The following is a 17,002-nucleotide window of genomic DNA, read 5'->3' on the forward strand; positions in this document are numbered from 1 at the left end:
AATTCATTTCTTAATAAGCCTTCTTTGGCTAGGTATACTCGTGTCTATTGCTATTCCTGTGCAAGATTCCCATTTTTCTGCCTTTTTTTAAAGTTGTCTTAATGCTTTTGTTAAGTTTGGAATTCAAATAAAAATGTGAACAGTAATATCTTTATTTATATTTGTGTGTCTATAAAAACTGTGTGAAAAAAAACATGAGATTACATAGGTGATTATAATATAAAAGGGGAGAAAATAGTATCTGAGTAATACATTCTGGATAGAGTTCCATGTCGACAATGGCTGTAGTCCTCTCCCTATGGCCTTAGTATTTTTTACCAAAAGGCCCAGATTTGAGTAAAGGAGTGTGCCTTGAGCGCAAAATCCTGGCATAAGGACTGCAGTTTGTTGAGCCTTGGCAGGTGGGTGTGCGGGGAAGTAAGTTTCGAAGGAATGGCTTCTTCCCTGGTGGTTGCTGATCTGGTTGCTGATTTTCCTGGTTGGCACCAAGGCGCTTTTTGGCAGAAGAAGCCTGGCCTTGGAGCTTTAGGACAGTATTATACTGCTCAGCAATACATGCTGCCTTCTTCCGAAGGTCCAGTTTCACCAGCATCATGTTATTTTGCAGCTCAGCCAGAGTCTGGTCCTAAGGAACATAAGCCAAGTTAGAGAAACATTTCTGTCGTCTACATTAGAGAAATAAGAGCAAGGTAAGCTGGGGGCATGCCTCCTGTAGTAGAACACTGGCCTAACACGCACTGGGCCCTAATTTCAAACCCCATTAAGGGAGTGGTATATATTTTCTTTGACTCTCATATAATATAAGCAGTGCTGAACAATGATCTTTACTGACACTTCAATATTTATGTAAACTTATAAGCGCCTTAGTCCCAAGATACCAAATACTGCTTTGTCATTTTTCTTTTACATTTCAAGATCCTGAAGGCCAGATGTATCATATTGGTAAGAAATGTACTGAGCTGGATATATAACTTGGGTAGAATCCCTGCTCTGGGTTAAAAAAGACATACCATGGCTTAATACTTTTTCTTCCTAATAAAATAGTATTGGTGGTAGTATGATCAACAAAGCATGATCGTATGGGCCTCCCTAGCAAGTGCCTGCAGTACCACTCGGTATAAGAGTGCCTGGTAAATAAATGCTGAGATGATTATTTTTATTTTGTAAGAAAGAGTAACTCCTCTAACTACAAGTCCCACCTAAAAATCTTTTTTCCATTCTCTTCATTCCCCTTTTCACATAGCATTGGAGTGAGCAGGGAGAAGTAGAGGATGGGGGTAGCAAGGCTGCCCTTACCTGTTTGATTAAGATGTCATCACAAGTGGTAAAAGCTTGGCGAAGTTTTTCTGCGCCAGTGCTGTGGCAACAGGCTCTTTCTGCTGATTGGAGAGACTGGCCAAGTTTCTGAAGTTCTGACCGCAGCAGCCTTATGTTCTGAGAAAGAAGCAGGAATAAGATTGTGACCAATACCAACTAGAATAATGATCCTGGTAGAGAGCTGTTTGAAGAAAAGCATAATTAGGAAGGAAAGGTAAGGCATTCTTCAGGACTGAAGGGAGAAAAATACCTTGTACTCACATGAACTGAGAAGAGCTTTGTACGTTAGAAGTTGTCTTAGGTAAGAACTTTGGTAACTGGGAAAGGCGATTACCTTCTGGCCTTCCTCTAACTTCTTGTCCACATCAGTTGTGAAAGGCTTGGCAGAGGGTGGTGGTTCTAACATTTTTTGGTACTTCTGCAGCTCTGAGGGAAGGAACAGGAAACTTGAACATGTGGGAATTTCAGCTTTGGACTTACCTTTTGTATGTGTGTGTGAGTGTGCTGTCCTAGGGCTTGAATTCAGGGCCTGAGTTAAGGGCACCTTAACTTTTTTGCTCATATACCACTTGAGACAGTGTAATCTACTTGCAGCTTTTTGGTGATTGAGATAAAGAGTCTCATGGACCTTCATGCCTAGGCTAGCTTCCAGCCTCCTCAATAGCTAGGATGACATGTGAACCATCATTGCCAGGCTCCCTAGACTTTAACTGAGTTAACAGTAGCCTATACCAAATTTTAAGAGTGAGGTCAAGCCAGGCACTGGTGGTTCACTGTCATGCTTCCCGCCTTCTTCCCTTCCTTACCTTCAGTGGTGGAGCTTAGCTCTGCTTTGCATTGTTCTAGTTTAGTTTTCGCTTCCTGGAGCTGCTGAGTGGAGGCAGAAGCTGCCAACCTCTGTGACCGTCGAAGGGACAATTCAGGTCCTGACTGTTGTTGCTGAGTCACAGGTTGCTGTCTGGTTTCTTGCAAGAGAGCTTCTAGCTCTTCAATCTTTTCATCTCGCTCCTAAGAGGAAAGAAGAGAACACAATTCTGTATATCATATACTATAAAACCAGTTATTGGACAAATGAATAAAATCCTTCTCAACCGTTAACTTAAGCCTCAAAAGGCTTTTTATTGCCATTTTTGCCTTTTCATAGCCAACTAAATCCTTGATTGACTAAGCAAAGATGGAACAGTTACATAGCAAAGTGACTTAAATGTATGTATATATGTATACAAACACACACACATATGCTTGTTTATACTAGTTTATAAAATCTGCTTGTGTGAGGCAATGTAGCAATGGAAATAAATCTGAACAACTAGTTTGGACAGGTTCACAACAACTCACTTGAATCTCTTCTTGGTAAAAAGTTGTTAGTGATTCCTTGAGGATCTTTAGTTTCTCTTCATATGTTTCTTCTAATAGTTCCTTTTGGGCATCCAAATGTTCACTGTCAGGAGAAAAGATTCTAAGGAATGGACTTGGAGGACACTTGAGGCACACCTCTGTCCTAGTAGCCTACTTCCTGCCTGCCCCAGGTGGCAGAGGGGTCACTCAGCAGGTACTGTACCTGCACCACTGTTCCCGCTGTCGCATCTGTTCCACCATCTCATTACAAATTTCATCACGGAGCTGCACTTCCAGCTGCAGCTTTTCCTGTCGCTCTTTAAAAAGCAATGTTTTCATAGCTTCTACCACCTGTAGGAGCTCCTAGGAAGAACAGTGTCAGAAACCATAAATCACCTATGTTCCAAATAGGTAAAGCCCATGTGGAAGGCAGCATGGAATGTGTAGTCATGAAGCTGTTACGTTATCTTTTTTTTGCAGGTTATGGGGCTTGAACTCAGGGCCTGGGTGGTGTCCCTTTGTGTTCAAGGCTGGCGCACTCTGTACCACTTGAGCCACAGCGCCACTCCTGTTTTTGAGTGGTTAACTACAGAAGAGAGTCTCATGGGGACTTTTCTGTCCAGGCTGTCTTTGAACCACGATCCTCAGGTCTCAGCCTCCTGAGTACACTAGGATTACAGGTGTGAGTCCCTTCCTTCCTTCCCCCCGCCCCCAGCTTTTTTTTTTTTTTTTTTTTTGCCAGTCCTGGGGCTTGAACTCATGGTCTGAGCACTGTCCTTGAGCTCTTCAGCTCAAGGCTAGCACTCTACCACTTGAGCCACAGCCCCACTCCTGGCTTTTCCTGTGTATGTGGTACTGCGGAATTGAACCCAGGGCTGCATGCATGCTAGGCAAGCACTCTACCACTAAGCCACATTCCCAGCCTTGCTGGGTGTTTTGGAAACAGTGTCTTGCACTTTTCTGCCAGGGTTGATATGAAACTTGAGTGGTCAATCACAAAAAGTTTCTTGTAGTCTTACCTCCTTGCTATATACAGAGATGTCAGCTTCATTTTCAATGTGGTCATCAAGGCCTAGGTCCGCCTTATTCCCTTTTTCTAAGCCAGGTGATGCTTGAAGACTGTGTTCTTTGATGAATGAACGTAGGGATGGGAGTCCCAGATGCAGAGGTGGGGCATGCACAAGCTAGAGGAACAACCCACATCTTAAGTAGTCTCGAATAAAGCTTTTGTAAGGTTACCAGCCCAAAGCAGGCAACCTTCACATCCATAGGTTCTCACCTGGCTAGCAATGGCTGAGAATTTGGCCACATGTAGAGTCTCGTCATAGGTAGACGCACAGGGATTGATATTGACAATCATGCAAGATCGGCCTCTACCTGTGAAGAAGCCTTGGAACACTCGAGTCAACTTGCTATCACGGAAAGGAACCAGGTTCTGCTTTGACCTAGCAGAAAATCAGAGAAATGGAGCTATGAGCAGAATTCTCTTGAGTATCCTGGCACCATCCCCAGTGACAACCAGCAAGTCTTAGCAAACTCGTCAGCCTCCCAGCCAGCCCATCTCACAGCTTACCGGTTCTGCTGGTTTTGGCGAAGGGCAGCAATACAACGGCCCAGGGTGTGCAGAGAAGTGTTAATGTTCCCAGCTTCCTTTAGCCGCTCACTACTCTTTTGATCTTTGCAGCGTTCTGAGCCAGCCAGATCACAGAGTGACAACCTAGAATGATGTCCAGTGTGTCCTAAGAACCTTGTGTTAATGAGCTAGCCCATCATAAATCTCTGCTTAAGAGAGAACAAGTAATTCCTTTGAAGACCTCTCCTCTGCTCCCACAACTACTAAATAGCCAAGATTTCTTTTTTTTTTCTTTCTTTTTTTTCCCCCAGTCCTGAGACTTGGACTCGGGGCCTGAGCACTGTCCCTGGCTTCTTTGTGCTCAAGGCTAGCACTCTGCCACTTGAGCCACAGCGCCACGTCCGGCCATTTTCTATATATGTGGTGCTGGGGAATCAAACCCAGAGCTTTATGTATACGAGGCAAGTACTCTTGCCACTAGGACATATTCCCGGCCCCAATGGCCAAGATTTCTAAGAGTAAAAACTTACTCGCTGATTTTGGGGACCATATCCCCCTCTCCCTGAAGGTGCAGGATTCGGATTGAGAAGATGCTGTGACTAAAAGTTAAGAAAAAGATAAAAGTCATTGTATCCTTCCCATTACTAGGTAGAAAAACTAAAGTTCCCTAAATATAGTGAAAGGCTTATTTTTATAACTCACCTTCGGCTAGAGTTCTGATTCAGGTGGGTGCTGGCAAAGCTCTGGTTCTTACGACCCACTTTGAGGAGTTTCCAAGCTTCTTCAGCATCTCGAACATGAATCCAATTGAGATCTGGAGAAAAAGGAGAGAAAGATATAAGGCAGGAATACTCAGCTCCTTCCCTATATTCTGCGTCCCTTCCAGAGTCCCTGTAACCTCCCTCACATTCACATACCTTTTACGTAAGCATTGCCGTTTTGATCCTCGCACAGTCGTAGAGTCTGCCTCTTACGCTGCTGGCTAGGTGGTTCTAACAGGTCATATAGCAGTTCATTGTAGATCTCAAAGAAGGAGATCCAGATAGAGAAGTGAATGTCTTTTGGCACACTAACTGGAGCAGTGTCAGGTTGTGCCCACCGTTGACTTGTTTCTGAGGAAGAAGCCAATGTAGAGTCTGTCAACCCTTGAGCAATCCATCTAAAAAATGGAGCCTAATATTGCAACCTTTGGTCTACACCCCTTATAGACCTATTGAGAGCAGAAAGTAGGTTCCTATTACTACTTGGCACAGAACTCAAGCCTAGTACATACCATCCAGTTGGCTACTGCTGGTAAACTGACAGCTTGAGGAGAGCCCAGAAATGCCGCTATCAAAACTGGTGCTGGTACCCATCCGACTTTCAATGTAGACATTCTTCTTCAAGGAGGTAGATAGCTCCTCCTGGAGAACAGAGAGAAAGTAAGCACCAAAACTTTCCTGAGATTTGTATCCTTTACCACGCCCTGCCTTCATGCATACCAACACTTCACCTCTTGGAGGCCTCCATTTAGCAGGGACATCTTTTTCACTTCCTCCTGTAGAATTTGCTTGCTGTCTAGCCAGATTACCTCATTGGAGAGCAATGGCTTTAGATCAGGTGTTGAATGAAGTTGACCCTGGAGGCTACTGAAGATCAGAGCCAGTGACCGGGGAAGGATCCCTCCATCCTTGATAGTACCTACAGTTAAGAGAAAAGATGGACAGCTGAAGCAAGTCTCTTTCTCTTCATACCTCAGGGTATGAAAGGGTAAAGACCATCATTATATGCAAATCAGAAACCTGGTGAATCCAGTGCCAGTGGCTCACACCTGTAATCCTAACTACTCAGTATGCTGAGATCTGAGGAACATAGTTCAAAGCCAGCCCAGGGGGGGAAGTCTGTGAGACTCATCTCTAATTAACCACCAAAAAGCCAAGAGTAGAGCTTTGGCTCAAGTGGTAGAGTGGTAGGCCTTGAGTGAAAAAGCTAAGAGACAGTATCTAGGCTCTGGGTTCAAAACCCAGTGCCAGCACAATAAACAAATCAATAAATCCTATGAATTCTTACTACTCACCTTGAATTGTGTGGGTTTTCCCTGAGTTGGTAACTCCGTATGTATAGATGAGCCAGTTCTGTCCTTTGAGAACATCCTTTACCATCTCCTTCACGGTCAGGTTGAAGAAGTTTGCCTGTCCCACTTCTGGCCCAAATATCTAGAAACACATCCAAGTTTTTCAGAGGTATCACGGGGCTTGATCTTGGCCTTGGCGCTGTTCCTGAGCTCTTCAGCTCAAGGCTAGAGCTCTACCACTTGAGCCATAGCGCCACTTCCAGTTTTCTTTGGAGATAAAAGTCTCATGGACTTTCCTGCCTGGGCTGGCTTTGAATCATGATCCTCAGATCTCAGTCTCCTGAGTAGCTAGAATCACAGGCACCTGGCCAACCTTTCTTTTGTGCCAGACCTGGGGCTTGAACTCAAGGCCTGGGTGCTATCCCTGAACTTGTTTTGCTAGTGCTCTACCACTTGAGCTATTAGTTCCACTTCCAACTTTTTAGTAGTTAACTGGAGATAAGTTTCATAGACTTTTCCTGGCTATACTAGCTTTGAGCTACAATCCTCAGATCTCAGTCTCCTGAGTAGCTAGGATTACAGAAGTGAGCTGCCAACACCTGGCTTCAGAGTCCATCCTTTATCTCCCGCATGTCTCCTATGAGAGCCAGCAAATACATCCCTTTCTGGGTGGTTGACTCTGAAACAGGTACTTTCTGCTCCTCAGATGAAACGCTTTCTCTTTGATCAGCTGTTCCTAAACATCGAATACTCAACCACTTAGTAAGTCCATCTTTCACCCAAATCAACAAACACTAGGGAATCCTATCAACTAAGCCTAAACCTGCATATACAATGTGGGCAATATCATTATATTGCTATAACTGTGGGCTTTGGAGATAGATGGGTCTCTAGTCATAGCTCTACCATTGGCTAAGCTCTATGGGTTAATAGTAGTACCTTTGCTGAGCTACAGTGTCCTTGTTGGGAAAATAGGAATAAGGATAACAATAGAATTATTAGGACTAAGTACAAAAAAGTACTTGACACATAGACTAACAGTCCACTAGAAAAGTCTCTCTAAAGTTGAGCTGGGTGTCAGTGGACCATGCCTGCAATCCTAGCTACGCAGGAAGCTGAGATATGAGGACTGTCATTTAAAATCAGCCTGGGCAGGAAAGCCCACATGAGACTCTTATTTTTAATTAATCTTAAAAAAAAAAGAAGCACAAGTGGAACTATGGCTCAATTGGTAGAGCTTTAGCCTTGAACAACAACAACAAAAATCTCCAAGACAGTGTTCAGGCTCTAAGTTCAAGCTCTTAGATTGGTGCATGTGTGCACACATGCATGCGCACACACACACACACACACACACTATAGTTGAGTGCCATCTAAGGATCACAGTTTAATCTGATTGATCTGAAGATTGCAGTTTGAAGCCAGCTTGAGCAGGAAAGCCCATGAGATTCTTAATTCCAATTAACCAGCAAAAGCCATAGGTGCAGTTGTGGCTCCAGTAGTATAGTGCTATCCTTGAGCAAACAAACTAGGGGACAGCATCCAAACCCAGATTTCAAGCCTTAACACCAGCATCAAAGGATAAATAAAAGTCATCTTTTTTCATAGACTAGTACTTCCATACCTGAGAAAATGTGAATTTGTGGGTGGCTTGGCCGATTCCCCGCTCATTGCTCTTTAGAGCAAATGAATCTTTGGGTGCTTGCAGAACAAGGGTCTCCAAATTCTCAATACGGACACAGCCCTGAGAAGGGGAAAAATATTACCACCGAAGGAAATATTCCTGGGTAACCTCTTACGTACTTCATCATGCCTCCTTAAATCCTTCTTTAAACACTTACCTGATCCTCCTGTCTTTCTAACTCTGAAGGTAACAAGGGCCTGACTCGGAGGTATACTTTCACCTTCTCTGTACTGTCTTCACATGGAACCTGTAGCAAAATTCCAAACAGAAACCACAGATTATCCTCAGAACTTACCTCTGAGCAAATGGCAAATAGCACAGATCCCAGAAATCATGCTAACATGGACCATTCCAACGGAAATGTGTCTGTGCAAGTGTCCTTTGATACCACAATCATTTCAACCCACATGAACTCTTGTCACCTTTCATTTTTTTCATCCTTACCTAGAAAACCTGGCTTGCCATATTAAATACCTGAGTTAGAACTCGATGACTGTATAAAAATCAACATATGACATTTCAACAAAGCATAGTAGATCACTTTGGAGATGAACACACCTGATTTTGACTCCCAATTCCATCACAAGACCGTAACAAGTTCTTAGTTATTTCCTTTGCCTTAGTTTTTCTCTTTTTCTTACTTAAACTTTTATATATGTGGTATGAAGGAATTGAACCCAGGGCTTCATGCATGCTAGGCAAGCACTCTTCCAATAAGCCACATTCCCAGCTCCTGCCTAAGTATTTTTTATTTAAAGAATGAAGTTAATAATAGTACCCACTTCATTCATTCAATAGATATTTAGAATGCCTACTATGGCCCAGGAATGTTAAAAGAGGCTTTAGTGGTTCTAGTGAAGGATATTTTCAAGGATCCTGCTTTTATGATTTTTTTTAGATTCTAAAAGAAATTCTAAGAAAAAAAGGTGTAACCAATGTAATGTTAACTTTCAACATATGACCTAGCACAGTGGTTCTCAACTACTGCCATTTCCCACCCCCTAGAGGACATTAGGACAAGAGGGAAGGTATCACTGACATCTAGTGGTTTGAGGCCTGAAACGCTACTAAGCATCCTAGGAGCACAGGACAACCCCTGAATACAAACAATTGGCACCAAATATTAATCATGCTACAGTTTAGAAATCCAAGCAACACAGAAAGAGGAGCTAAATAGAAACTATGATTGATATTACTAAAATATGAATACACAGTCTACCTGCTCAATGTTATGGCTCTGCAAATAATTTTTTGTGTGCTGAGATTTGAACTGGGTATTTCACAAATGCAAAGCATAGATTCTACCATTAAACTACACCTTCCAATCCTGTACAGATTATATAACAAAAATAGACTTCATGGTGGAGAGATAGGATTATTCTTCCCCCCAAGACTAAGCATGCATTTCAGGACATTTCGTTAATACAATGCAAGTAATAGTTACTTTTATGAACACACAGTTATGTTTTCTTCTTGTCAGGTCTTTAAATTTGAATTGGTCTCCCATACTTTCAGGATTACAGATTTTTGACCTCCTATTAGATATATGGAGAACTATTAGGCTGAAGGTATCTCTTTCTGCCCCAAGACACACTCCAACTCCTTTCTTTACCTGCTGTTTGTCTTCCAAGGAGGTGGAAATGACAGAGAAGTCTGACAATAGTTTCTTGCTTATTGCAGACCCCAAATCTGCAGCTGTGGACTCAAACATAGGAGATACCACTACATCCTCGTCGGACAGCAAGCCTGCTGGCGGGGAAAGGATCCCTTGAGACATGGCAGTAGGAAGAAGCCTACGTCTACAAAGGAAGAAGAGTCAGGAAAGGAAAATTAACTATTATAGATGCGAACGATAGGTGCCTCGTGACCCGGTCGGCTGCCTGAATTTCAACTCTCTACTTACCCCCATTATCGGCAAAGCGGGGTAGGGACCAGAGGAGCAAACCAGTCGTGCGATCCGCGTCGCATTTCTAAATGCGAACGGGTATCAAGAGCTAACCTGGCTTTAAAAGCACAAGGCCAGGCCCCACAAGAGGGTGTCCGACACTCAGCGCTGTGGAGGTGGTGTTGGGATCCCTAGGGCCTCACCCCAGCCTCCCTCCGAGGCTCTCCCAGCCAGCGTGGGTGTGCTGTTAAGAAACAGGGGAGGGCTGCGGCTCCGCTTTCTGAACGCCCGCTCCACAGGAACTGGAGCTGATAAGCTGGGACGCAGGCCGTGCCCACACTTACCAGGAGACAGGACAGTCGCTGCTTCGGGGGTGCCAACTCGCAGACCGCAGGGGAGCCCAGCTTTCGCGAGGAGAGCTCCACTCCGCCCACGAAGGGCGGCCTCGGGGCCGATACAATGTTTTAAATTACGCGCGGAGTTCGCTCAGCCAATCAGAAAGCAAAACCTGCGGCTCCCAATCAGCGTAAAGAAAGTGGGAGGGCTGGGGGGGGCGGAGAGACCGTTTGTTCAGTTTGACCTCTCACTTCAGAAGTACGTCCGGGTTAGCATTTCACCTAGGAAGTATTCATCACCTCCTCCCGCCTCTCCCCGCCCCCGCTATGAACTCGAGCGTTTACGTTTATCCTGAACTCTCTACATTTCTTTCATTAAAAGCCTCAAGGATGTTCTGGAGTTTCAGTGCTATCTTGCGCCTCCTTAACGGCACTTATTTCCGGAAGCCACGGGGAAACTGGCGTTGTCCGCGTCCTCTTGACAAAAAAGAACTACATTTCCCAGGAGGCACCGCGAACCAACGCCGTTATTGTATTTCCCAGAGGCCCTGGGGCGGCTGTACCGACCGTCTCTCGCTGCGTTGATAAGTACGAGGCCAAAATGGCGACCGGCACGGGCAGTGAGTATGGCAGTTGCTTTTGTGCGGCGGGCTTGGCACAGCCGAGACCAGGCACCAAGTGTTCCGCCCTTCTTTCCTTCTTTTTGTCGTACTCGGGAGAGAGCGGGGAGAAGAGGGGTGTGCCCGAGAGCCCGCGGCCTCCCGCGGCCGGCTGCGGCCAGCGTGGCGCGCGCCCGCGCTCCGGGGCCGGGGGCGGGCGCCGGCGCGTCAGTCGGGGAGGGAACGGAGGCCGGAGGGAAGCAGCCCCGCGGGTCTTGGTCGGGCCGGGGCTCGGCGGGCTCCAAGCCGAGGCTCTCGGGAAACGGGCGTGGACACAAAGAGATGTCGGCAGGTAGCTCGGAGCCATTTATTTTCTGACCACCGTCTGAGGAAGACGAGCGAGCACTTGTCTTTTAACCCCGGGATTTTTTTTTTCTGCCTCCAGGGGAATTGCGGTTCGTGTATTTCAGTCATTTTTCTCTGTTCTTCGGCTGGACAATTGGAGGTGGGGGATGGGGCCGGCTGAGAGACGTAAACAGGTTTATGCTAAGGAGGAGGCGGTGCCTTAGGATGAATGGCCGCTCGGAATCCTGGGAAATAAATTTGCGTTCCCAGTGGAATGATCTCTCTCCCTCCTCTGCCCCCTCCCTCCCCCTTTTCTCTCCTCTCCCCCCTCCCCTCTCTCCTCTCCTCCCCTCCAGTCTCTCCTCTCCCTCCTTTCCTCTCCTCCCCTCCTCTCTCCGGCCCCCCCTCCTCTCTCCCCCTCTCGCCTCTCTTCTCTCTTTTTTAATTTTTGTCAGTTGTAGGGCTTGAACTCAGGGCCTGGCCTCCACTCTTTTTGCACAAGGCTAGCGCTCTACCACGGTAAGCCATAGCACCACTTCCGGTTTTGCAGGTTGTTGGAGAAAAGTCACAAGAGGACTGAGGACTTTTCTGCTCGGGCTGGCCCTCCTCAGATACCAGCCTCCTGAGTAGGTAGGATTACAGACGTGAGCCACCCATGTCTGGCTAGAACTGCTTCATTTTAACTTGAAACTCCTTTTTTAAATAAAGAAAAGCTGACTTTTTAAAATAAAACTTTCTGTGACTCACATGGAGGTACCACAGTCAGTGGCAGTATTTCATTGGTGTGACAAAAATCGAATTTTGGTGGTAATTTAAAAATAGGATTCGGAGCTAGGCACCCAGTAATCCTAGCTACTCGGGAGGTTGAGATCGGATCACTGTTCGAAGGTAGCCTGGGCAGCACAGTCTGTGAGACTTAACTACAGTTAACCTCTAAAAAGCTGAAAGTAGAGCTATAGCCCAAGTTCAGAGCACTAGCCTTGAGCAAAATGTCCAGGGACAGTGACCATTGTGAGTTAAAGCACCAGGACGGGCAAGGAAAAAATAAAAGGGTTTGGTGATGGTAGTTTACTTTGTCCTAACAAGTTGGGATATTTTGTATTAGGCTCTTAGTTACTTTCAGGTTTAAAACTACCATCTCAGTGGTAATCTCAAAGTCTTTTTTTTTAGAACACAAGCTGCTGAGTACAGGCCCCACAGAGCCATGGTCCATCAGGGAGAAGCTATGTTTAGCGTCTTCTGTCATGAGAAGTGGAGATCAAAACTGGTAAGGAGTCTAAGATATGTTTTCTTGGGTTTTAGTAACTTGACATTTTTCTTTTCAGTTAATCCCAGTAAGCTTTTTTCTCCCTTAATACTCAGAGCTTCATGCTTGCCAGGCAGGTACTCTTACCACCTTTTGTTTATGTGGCATGGTTGGTGTACTGTGATTTGAACTCAGGACCTCACACTTGCTAAGCACTTGCTAAATCATGCTACCATACCTAGTTTGTTGGATAAAGTGGGATCTTGCTATCTTTTCGTCCAGACTTGGCTTGAACTAAAATCTGAATCTCTATCTCCTTAAGTGCCTGGGATTACATGCATGAACTACTGCATGCAGATAGCCCATAAACATTTTTGCATCATTTATTTCAAATCTAACTCTACCCCCGGATTTGAACTTGTACTTGACTAGACAGATTCTCTACACTGAACCATACCTCCAGCCTTAAATTTTAATTCTTGTCACATTTACAGAGGGTTTTTGTTGTTGTTGTTTTGCCAGTCCTGGGTCTTGGACTCCTGGCCTGAGCATGCCCCTGGCTTCTTTTTGCTCAAGGCTAGCACTCTGCCACTTGAGCCACAGCGCCCCTTGTGGCCATTTTCTGTATATGTGGTGCTGGGGAATCGAACCCAGGGCCTCATGTATAGGAGGCAAGCACTCTTGCCACTAGGCCATATCCCCAGTCCCTTAGAGAGTTTTTATACCCTACTTTTTTTGTGTGTGGTATAAGTAGTACTGGACTTGAACTTAAGACCTCAGACTCTTGCTTGGCTTTTGCCATTCAAAGCTAGTGCTTCCCATCTTTTTGCTGGGTAGAGATAAAGAGTCTTCACTTACCAACTTTTTTTTTTTTTTTTTTTGGTGCCTCATGGTGCTTGAACTCTGGGCCTGGGCGTCCGTGAGCTCTTGAGCTCAAGGATAGTGCTCTACCACTTGAGCCACAGCACCACTTCCAGTTTTTTGGTGATTAATTGGAGATGAGAGTCTCAGAGACCTTTCCTGTTTGGATAGGCTTTGAACCACAGTCCTCAGATCTCAGCCTCCTGAGTTGCTAGGGTTTTAGGTATGAGCCACTGGTTTCCAGTTTTTTTTTTTTTTTTTAATGTATCAAAAAAAAAGGGACCGGGCTGGGAATATGGCCTAGTGGCAAGAGTGCTTGCCTTGTATACATGAAGCCCTGGCATCAATTCCTCAGCACCACATATATAGAAAAGGCCAGAAGTGGCGCTGTGGCTCAAGTGGCAGAGTGCTAGCCTTGTGCAAAAAGAAGCCAGGGACAGTGCTCAGGCCCTGAGTCCAAGTCCCGGGAGTGGCAAAAAATAAATAAATAAAATAAATATTCAAAAAAAATAAGGGATCCTAGAAATAAGTCTATAGCTGATATAGAAGCTTTATAGTCAGGCTCTTCTCTGCTTTACTTTCCTCAACTTCTTCAGTTGAATTTTCTCAGCATCTTTAGTTTGTCTCGTAGACAAGCTGGCTGCTTGAGCTTCAGCTAAACAGAAAGAAGAGAGGCAAAAAAAAACCTCACAAGTTTTCCCCTTTGTTTCCTTCTTTGTCTATGTTAAAGATTAAAACTTGGCCTCTTGCCTGTTCACATTATAGCTTGATTATTTTAAAAAGTTGGTGATCTGATTATATTCCCCTTTTTGATAGAATGCAAATATTTTTATAGTCCTTTTTATCATTTTACAGTTAAAGTTAGAAAAATTAGGTAGAAAAAAAATTGGTTACATTGTGGTACCCCAACATCACAGAAATAAATAAAAATAAGGAAGACTTTTTTTTTTTTTTTTTGGCCGCCTGAGCACTGTCCCTGGCCTCTTCCCGCTCAAGGCTAGCACTCTGCCACCTGAGCCACAGCGCCCCTTCTGGCCGTTTTCCATATATGTGGTGCTGGGGAATCGAACCGAGAGAGAGCTTCATGTGTAGGAAGCAAGCACTCTTGCCACTAGGCCATATTCCCAGCCCAAGACTTTTTTTTTTAAACAAGAAGTTTATTTAAACAACAAGATGCTTGACTTGAAGGGAAAACTATCTAGGATTCTTTTTTTTTTTTTTGGCCAGTCCTGGGCCTTGGACTCAGGGCCTGAGCACTGTCCCTGGCTTCTTCCCGCTCAAGGCTAGCACTCTGCCACTTGAGCCGCTTCTGGCCGTTTTCTGTATATGTGGTGCTGGGGAATCGAACCTAGGGCCTCGTGTATCCGAGGCAGGCACTCTTGCCACTAGGCTATATCCCCAGCCCCTCTTTTTTTTTTTTTTTTAAGAGTAATTTACCCCTACTTAAAGACAGATTGCCCTACATGAAACAGCTACGTACAAAAAAGTTATAAAATTGTCCTTGGTTTTACAATGATAAATGAAAACATTAAAATTCTCCAATCAAACAGGGTATGCAAGGATTTTGTTGTTTTTTTTCTTTTTTAAAACAATGAGAGCAAAATAACTTAGTGAAATATAAAGATAAAAGCTGAATGAGCATGCCACTAATGGAGAAGGGGAATATTTTCACAGAGCCAGTATTTTTCCCCATCCCATCTCCATTTGATGTCAATCAAAATATACCATTGGCCATTTAATTTTTTTTAGAAAAAAAGAAAAGTAATATGCTTGTTCACATATACCAGTTACTTTATGTACAATAAAGGAATAGGAAAGGGGAAAATGAAAGAATAGAGAAAACTATACTGTAGTAGTCAGGATGTGGTGGAACCAAATTGCATTTTTCTAATTAAGAATGTATTCTTGGTCTGTAAGAACAAAGTTCTGGAGCAAAGTAGCAGGTTCCCTTTCTTAGTAGACACCTCCTGTCTGCTGCTGGAACACATCAATTGTATCTTCATCCTCCATTTCCAACTGTGCAGGTGTGTCTGTTTCATTGATTGGCTGCCTATCAAATCAGAATCTGATCTGCCTCATCGACAAACCCTGTCGTTCACAATAGGCTTTCATTAGTTTACTAAGTGGTGTATGCCTCTTTTTTTTTTTTTTTGGCCAGTCCTGGGCCTTGGACTCAGGGCCTAAGCACTGTCCCTGGCTTCTTCCCGCTCAAGGCTAGCACTCTGCCACTTGAGCCACAGCGCCGCTTCTGGCCGTTTTCTGTATATGTGGTGCTGGGGAATCGAACCTAGGGCCTCGGGTATACCGAGGCAGGCACTCTTGCCACTAGGCTATATCCCCAGCCCCTCTTGTTTTTTTTTTTGGCCAGTCCTGGGCCTTGGACTCAGGGCCTGAGCACTGTCCCTGGCTTCTTTTTGCTCAAGGCTAGCACTCTGCCACCTGAGCCACAGCGCCCCTTCTGGCCGTTTTCCATATATGTGGTGCTGGAGAATTGAACAGAGAGCTTCATGTATATGAGGCAAGCACTCTTGCCACTAGGCCATATTCCTAGCCTGGTGTATGCCTCTTAATCTTAAATTGCACCACAGAACCATCCTGCCCCACCACCTTCAAATTAGTATGATTGTTGTTCTCAGTCTTGACTCCTTCCTTGGGCTTTTCGTCTGCCAGCGCCAGCGTCTCCTCAGATGCCGCTTCACAAAAGAGGCCCCCGGTCCGCACCAAACGAGCACACAGGCAGCACCACAGTGGCTGGAGCTCCCCCCCCTCCCCACAGTCCTGGGTCAAAAAACTCAGAGCCTGGCCAAGCTCTTTTTGCTCAAAGCTAGTGCTCTACCACTTGAGCAACAGTGCCACTTCCGGCTTTTATGTGTATGTGGTACAGAGGAATCGAATCCAGGGCTTCCTGGATGCTAGGCAAGCACTCTACCACTAGGTCAAACTCCTGGCCCAACCTTTTTTCTTTTTAAGAATATGAAGTATTGGGTTGGGAGTGTGGCTTAGTGATAGAGTGTTTGCCTAGCATACGTGAAACTCTGGGTTCGATTCCTCAGTACTACATAAACAGAAAAGGCTGGAAATGGAGCTGTGGCTCAAGTGGTATAGAATGCTAGCCTTGAACAAAAGAAGCTCAGGACAGTGCCAAGGACTGGCAACAAAGAAATAAAAGAATATGAAGAATTTTGCCAGGTGTTTGGGGCTAATGCCTATAATTCTAGCTACTTAGGAGGTTGAGATCAAAGGATCTCAGTTCAAAGCTGGCCTAAGGAAGAACGTTCTTGAGACTTATCTTGAACTAACCACCAAAAAGCCAGAAGTGGAGCAGTGGTAGAGCGGCTAGCCTTGAGCAAAAAAGCTGTGGGACAGTGCTCAAACTCTGACAACCCCCAGTACCAACACAACTGGTTGGGGTGAGGGGAGCAGGCACTGGTGGCTCATGCCTGTTTCCCTAGCTACTCAGAAGGCTGGGATGGGAGGATCACGTTGGAAGGGCAGCTTAGGCAGGAAAATTTGTGAGACTTTTTTGGTCAGTCATGGGGCTTGAACTCTAGGCCTAGGTGCTGTCCCTGGCCCAGGAATCGAACCCAAGGCTTCATGCATGCTAGGCAAGCACTCTACCACTAAGCCACATTCCCAGCCCAATGACAGGTTTTGGTGTTTTTTTTATCCTAAAGTATGAAGTTCAAACCTTGAACTCTCAGCAGTTCAGTATGTATGAAGTGTGTGTATGATCAGTGTGTTCATTATGTATAAAGGCTATTCTCAT

General features: G+C 45.0%; 2 protein-coding genes and 1 pseudogene across 5 annotated transcripts in view; 1 reads left to right on the plus strand and 2 right to left on the minus strand.

Annotated features, from left to right (window-relative positions):
* Positions 1-73: 73 nt before the first annotated feature.
* Positions 74-10,260, minus strand: Kif20a (kinesin family member 20A). Its single transcript, XM_048368563.1, has 19 exons — positions 10,195-10,260; positions 9,578-9,764; positions 8,123-8,212; positions 7,906-8,025; positions 6,285-6,423; positions 5,721-5,908; positions 5,502-5,631; positions 5,146-5,340; positions 4,931-5,042; positions 4,759-4,827; positions 4,229-4,372; positions 3,935-4,100; positions 3,675-3,839; positions 2,879-3,018; positions 2,656-2,758; positions 2,124-2,325; positions 1,652-1,743; positions 1,297-1,434; positions 74-625 (listed from the first exon to the last, which is right to left on the minus strand). The coding sequence occupies exons 2-19, from the start codon at positions 9,740-9,742 to the stop codon at positions 305-307; spliced, it is 2,679 nt and encodes an 892-aa protein (XP_048224520.1). The 5' UTR covers positions 9,743-9,764; positions 10,195-10,260; the 3' UTR covers positions 74-304.
* Positions 10,261-10,688: 428 nt separating this feature from the next.
* Positions 10,689-17,002, plus strand: part of Brd8 (bromodomain containing 8) — a 29,492-nt gene continuing 23,178 nt past the window's right edge. For 2 of the 4 annotated variants that reach the window (XM_048368558.1, XM_048368562.1), the window contains exons 1-2: positions 10,689-10,805; positions 12,300-12,396. In XM_048368558.1, coding sequence (XP_048224515.1) covers positions 10,787-10,805; positions 12,300-12,396 — 116 coding nt within the window. In that variant the 5' untranslated portion in view covers positions 10,689-10,786. Of the gene's footprint in view, positions 10,806-11,037; positions 11,057-11,740; positions 11,760-12,299; positions 12,397-17,002 lie in introns of those variants that run through there. The other 2 variants (XM_048368560.1, XM_048368561.1) reach the window with 2 other exon arrangements.
* LOC125367860 lies at positions 15,022-17,002 on the minus strand (annotated as a pseudogene).

This window comes from Perognathus longimembris, chromosome 19 (genome assembly GCF_023159225.1).
Source record: "Perognathus longimembris pacificus isolate PPM17 chromosome 19, ASM2315922v1, whole genome shotgun sequence".
Lineage (NCBI taxonomy): Eukaryota > Metazoa > Chordata > Mammalia > Rodentia > Heteromyidae > Perognathus > Perognathus longimembris.

Bases quoted from the DNA above. Each gene is read 5' to 3' on its own strand.
- Kif20a (XM_048368563.1), bottom strand. From the start codon at position 9,742: ATGTCTCAAGGGATCCTTTCCCCGCCAGCAGGCTTGCTGTCCGACGAG. The intron at 4,828-4,930 runs GTGAGTTATAAA...CTTAACTTTTAG, and splicing joins AATCAGAACTCTAGCCGAAG to TCACAGCATCTTCTCAATCC. The intron at 4,101-4,228 runs GTAAGCTGTGAG...ATTTTCTGCTAG, and splicing joins CGCCAAAACCAGCAGAACCG to GTCAAAGCAGAACCTGGTTC.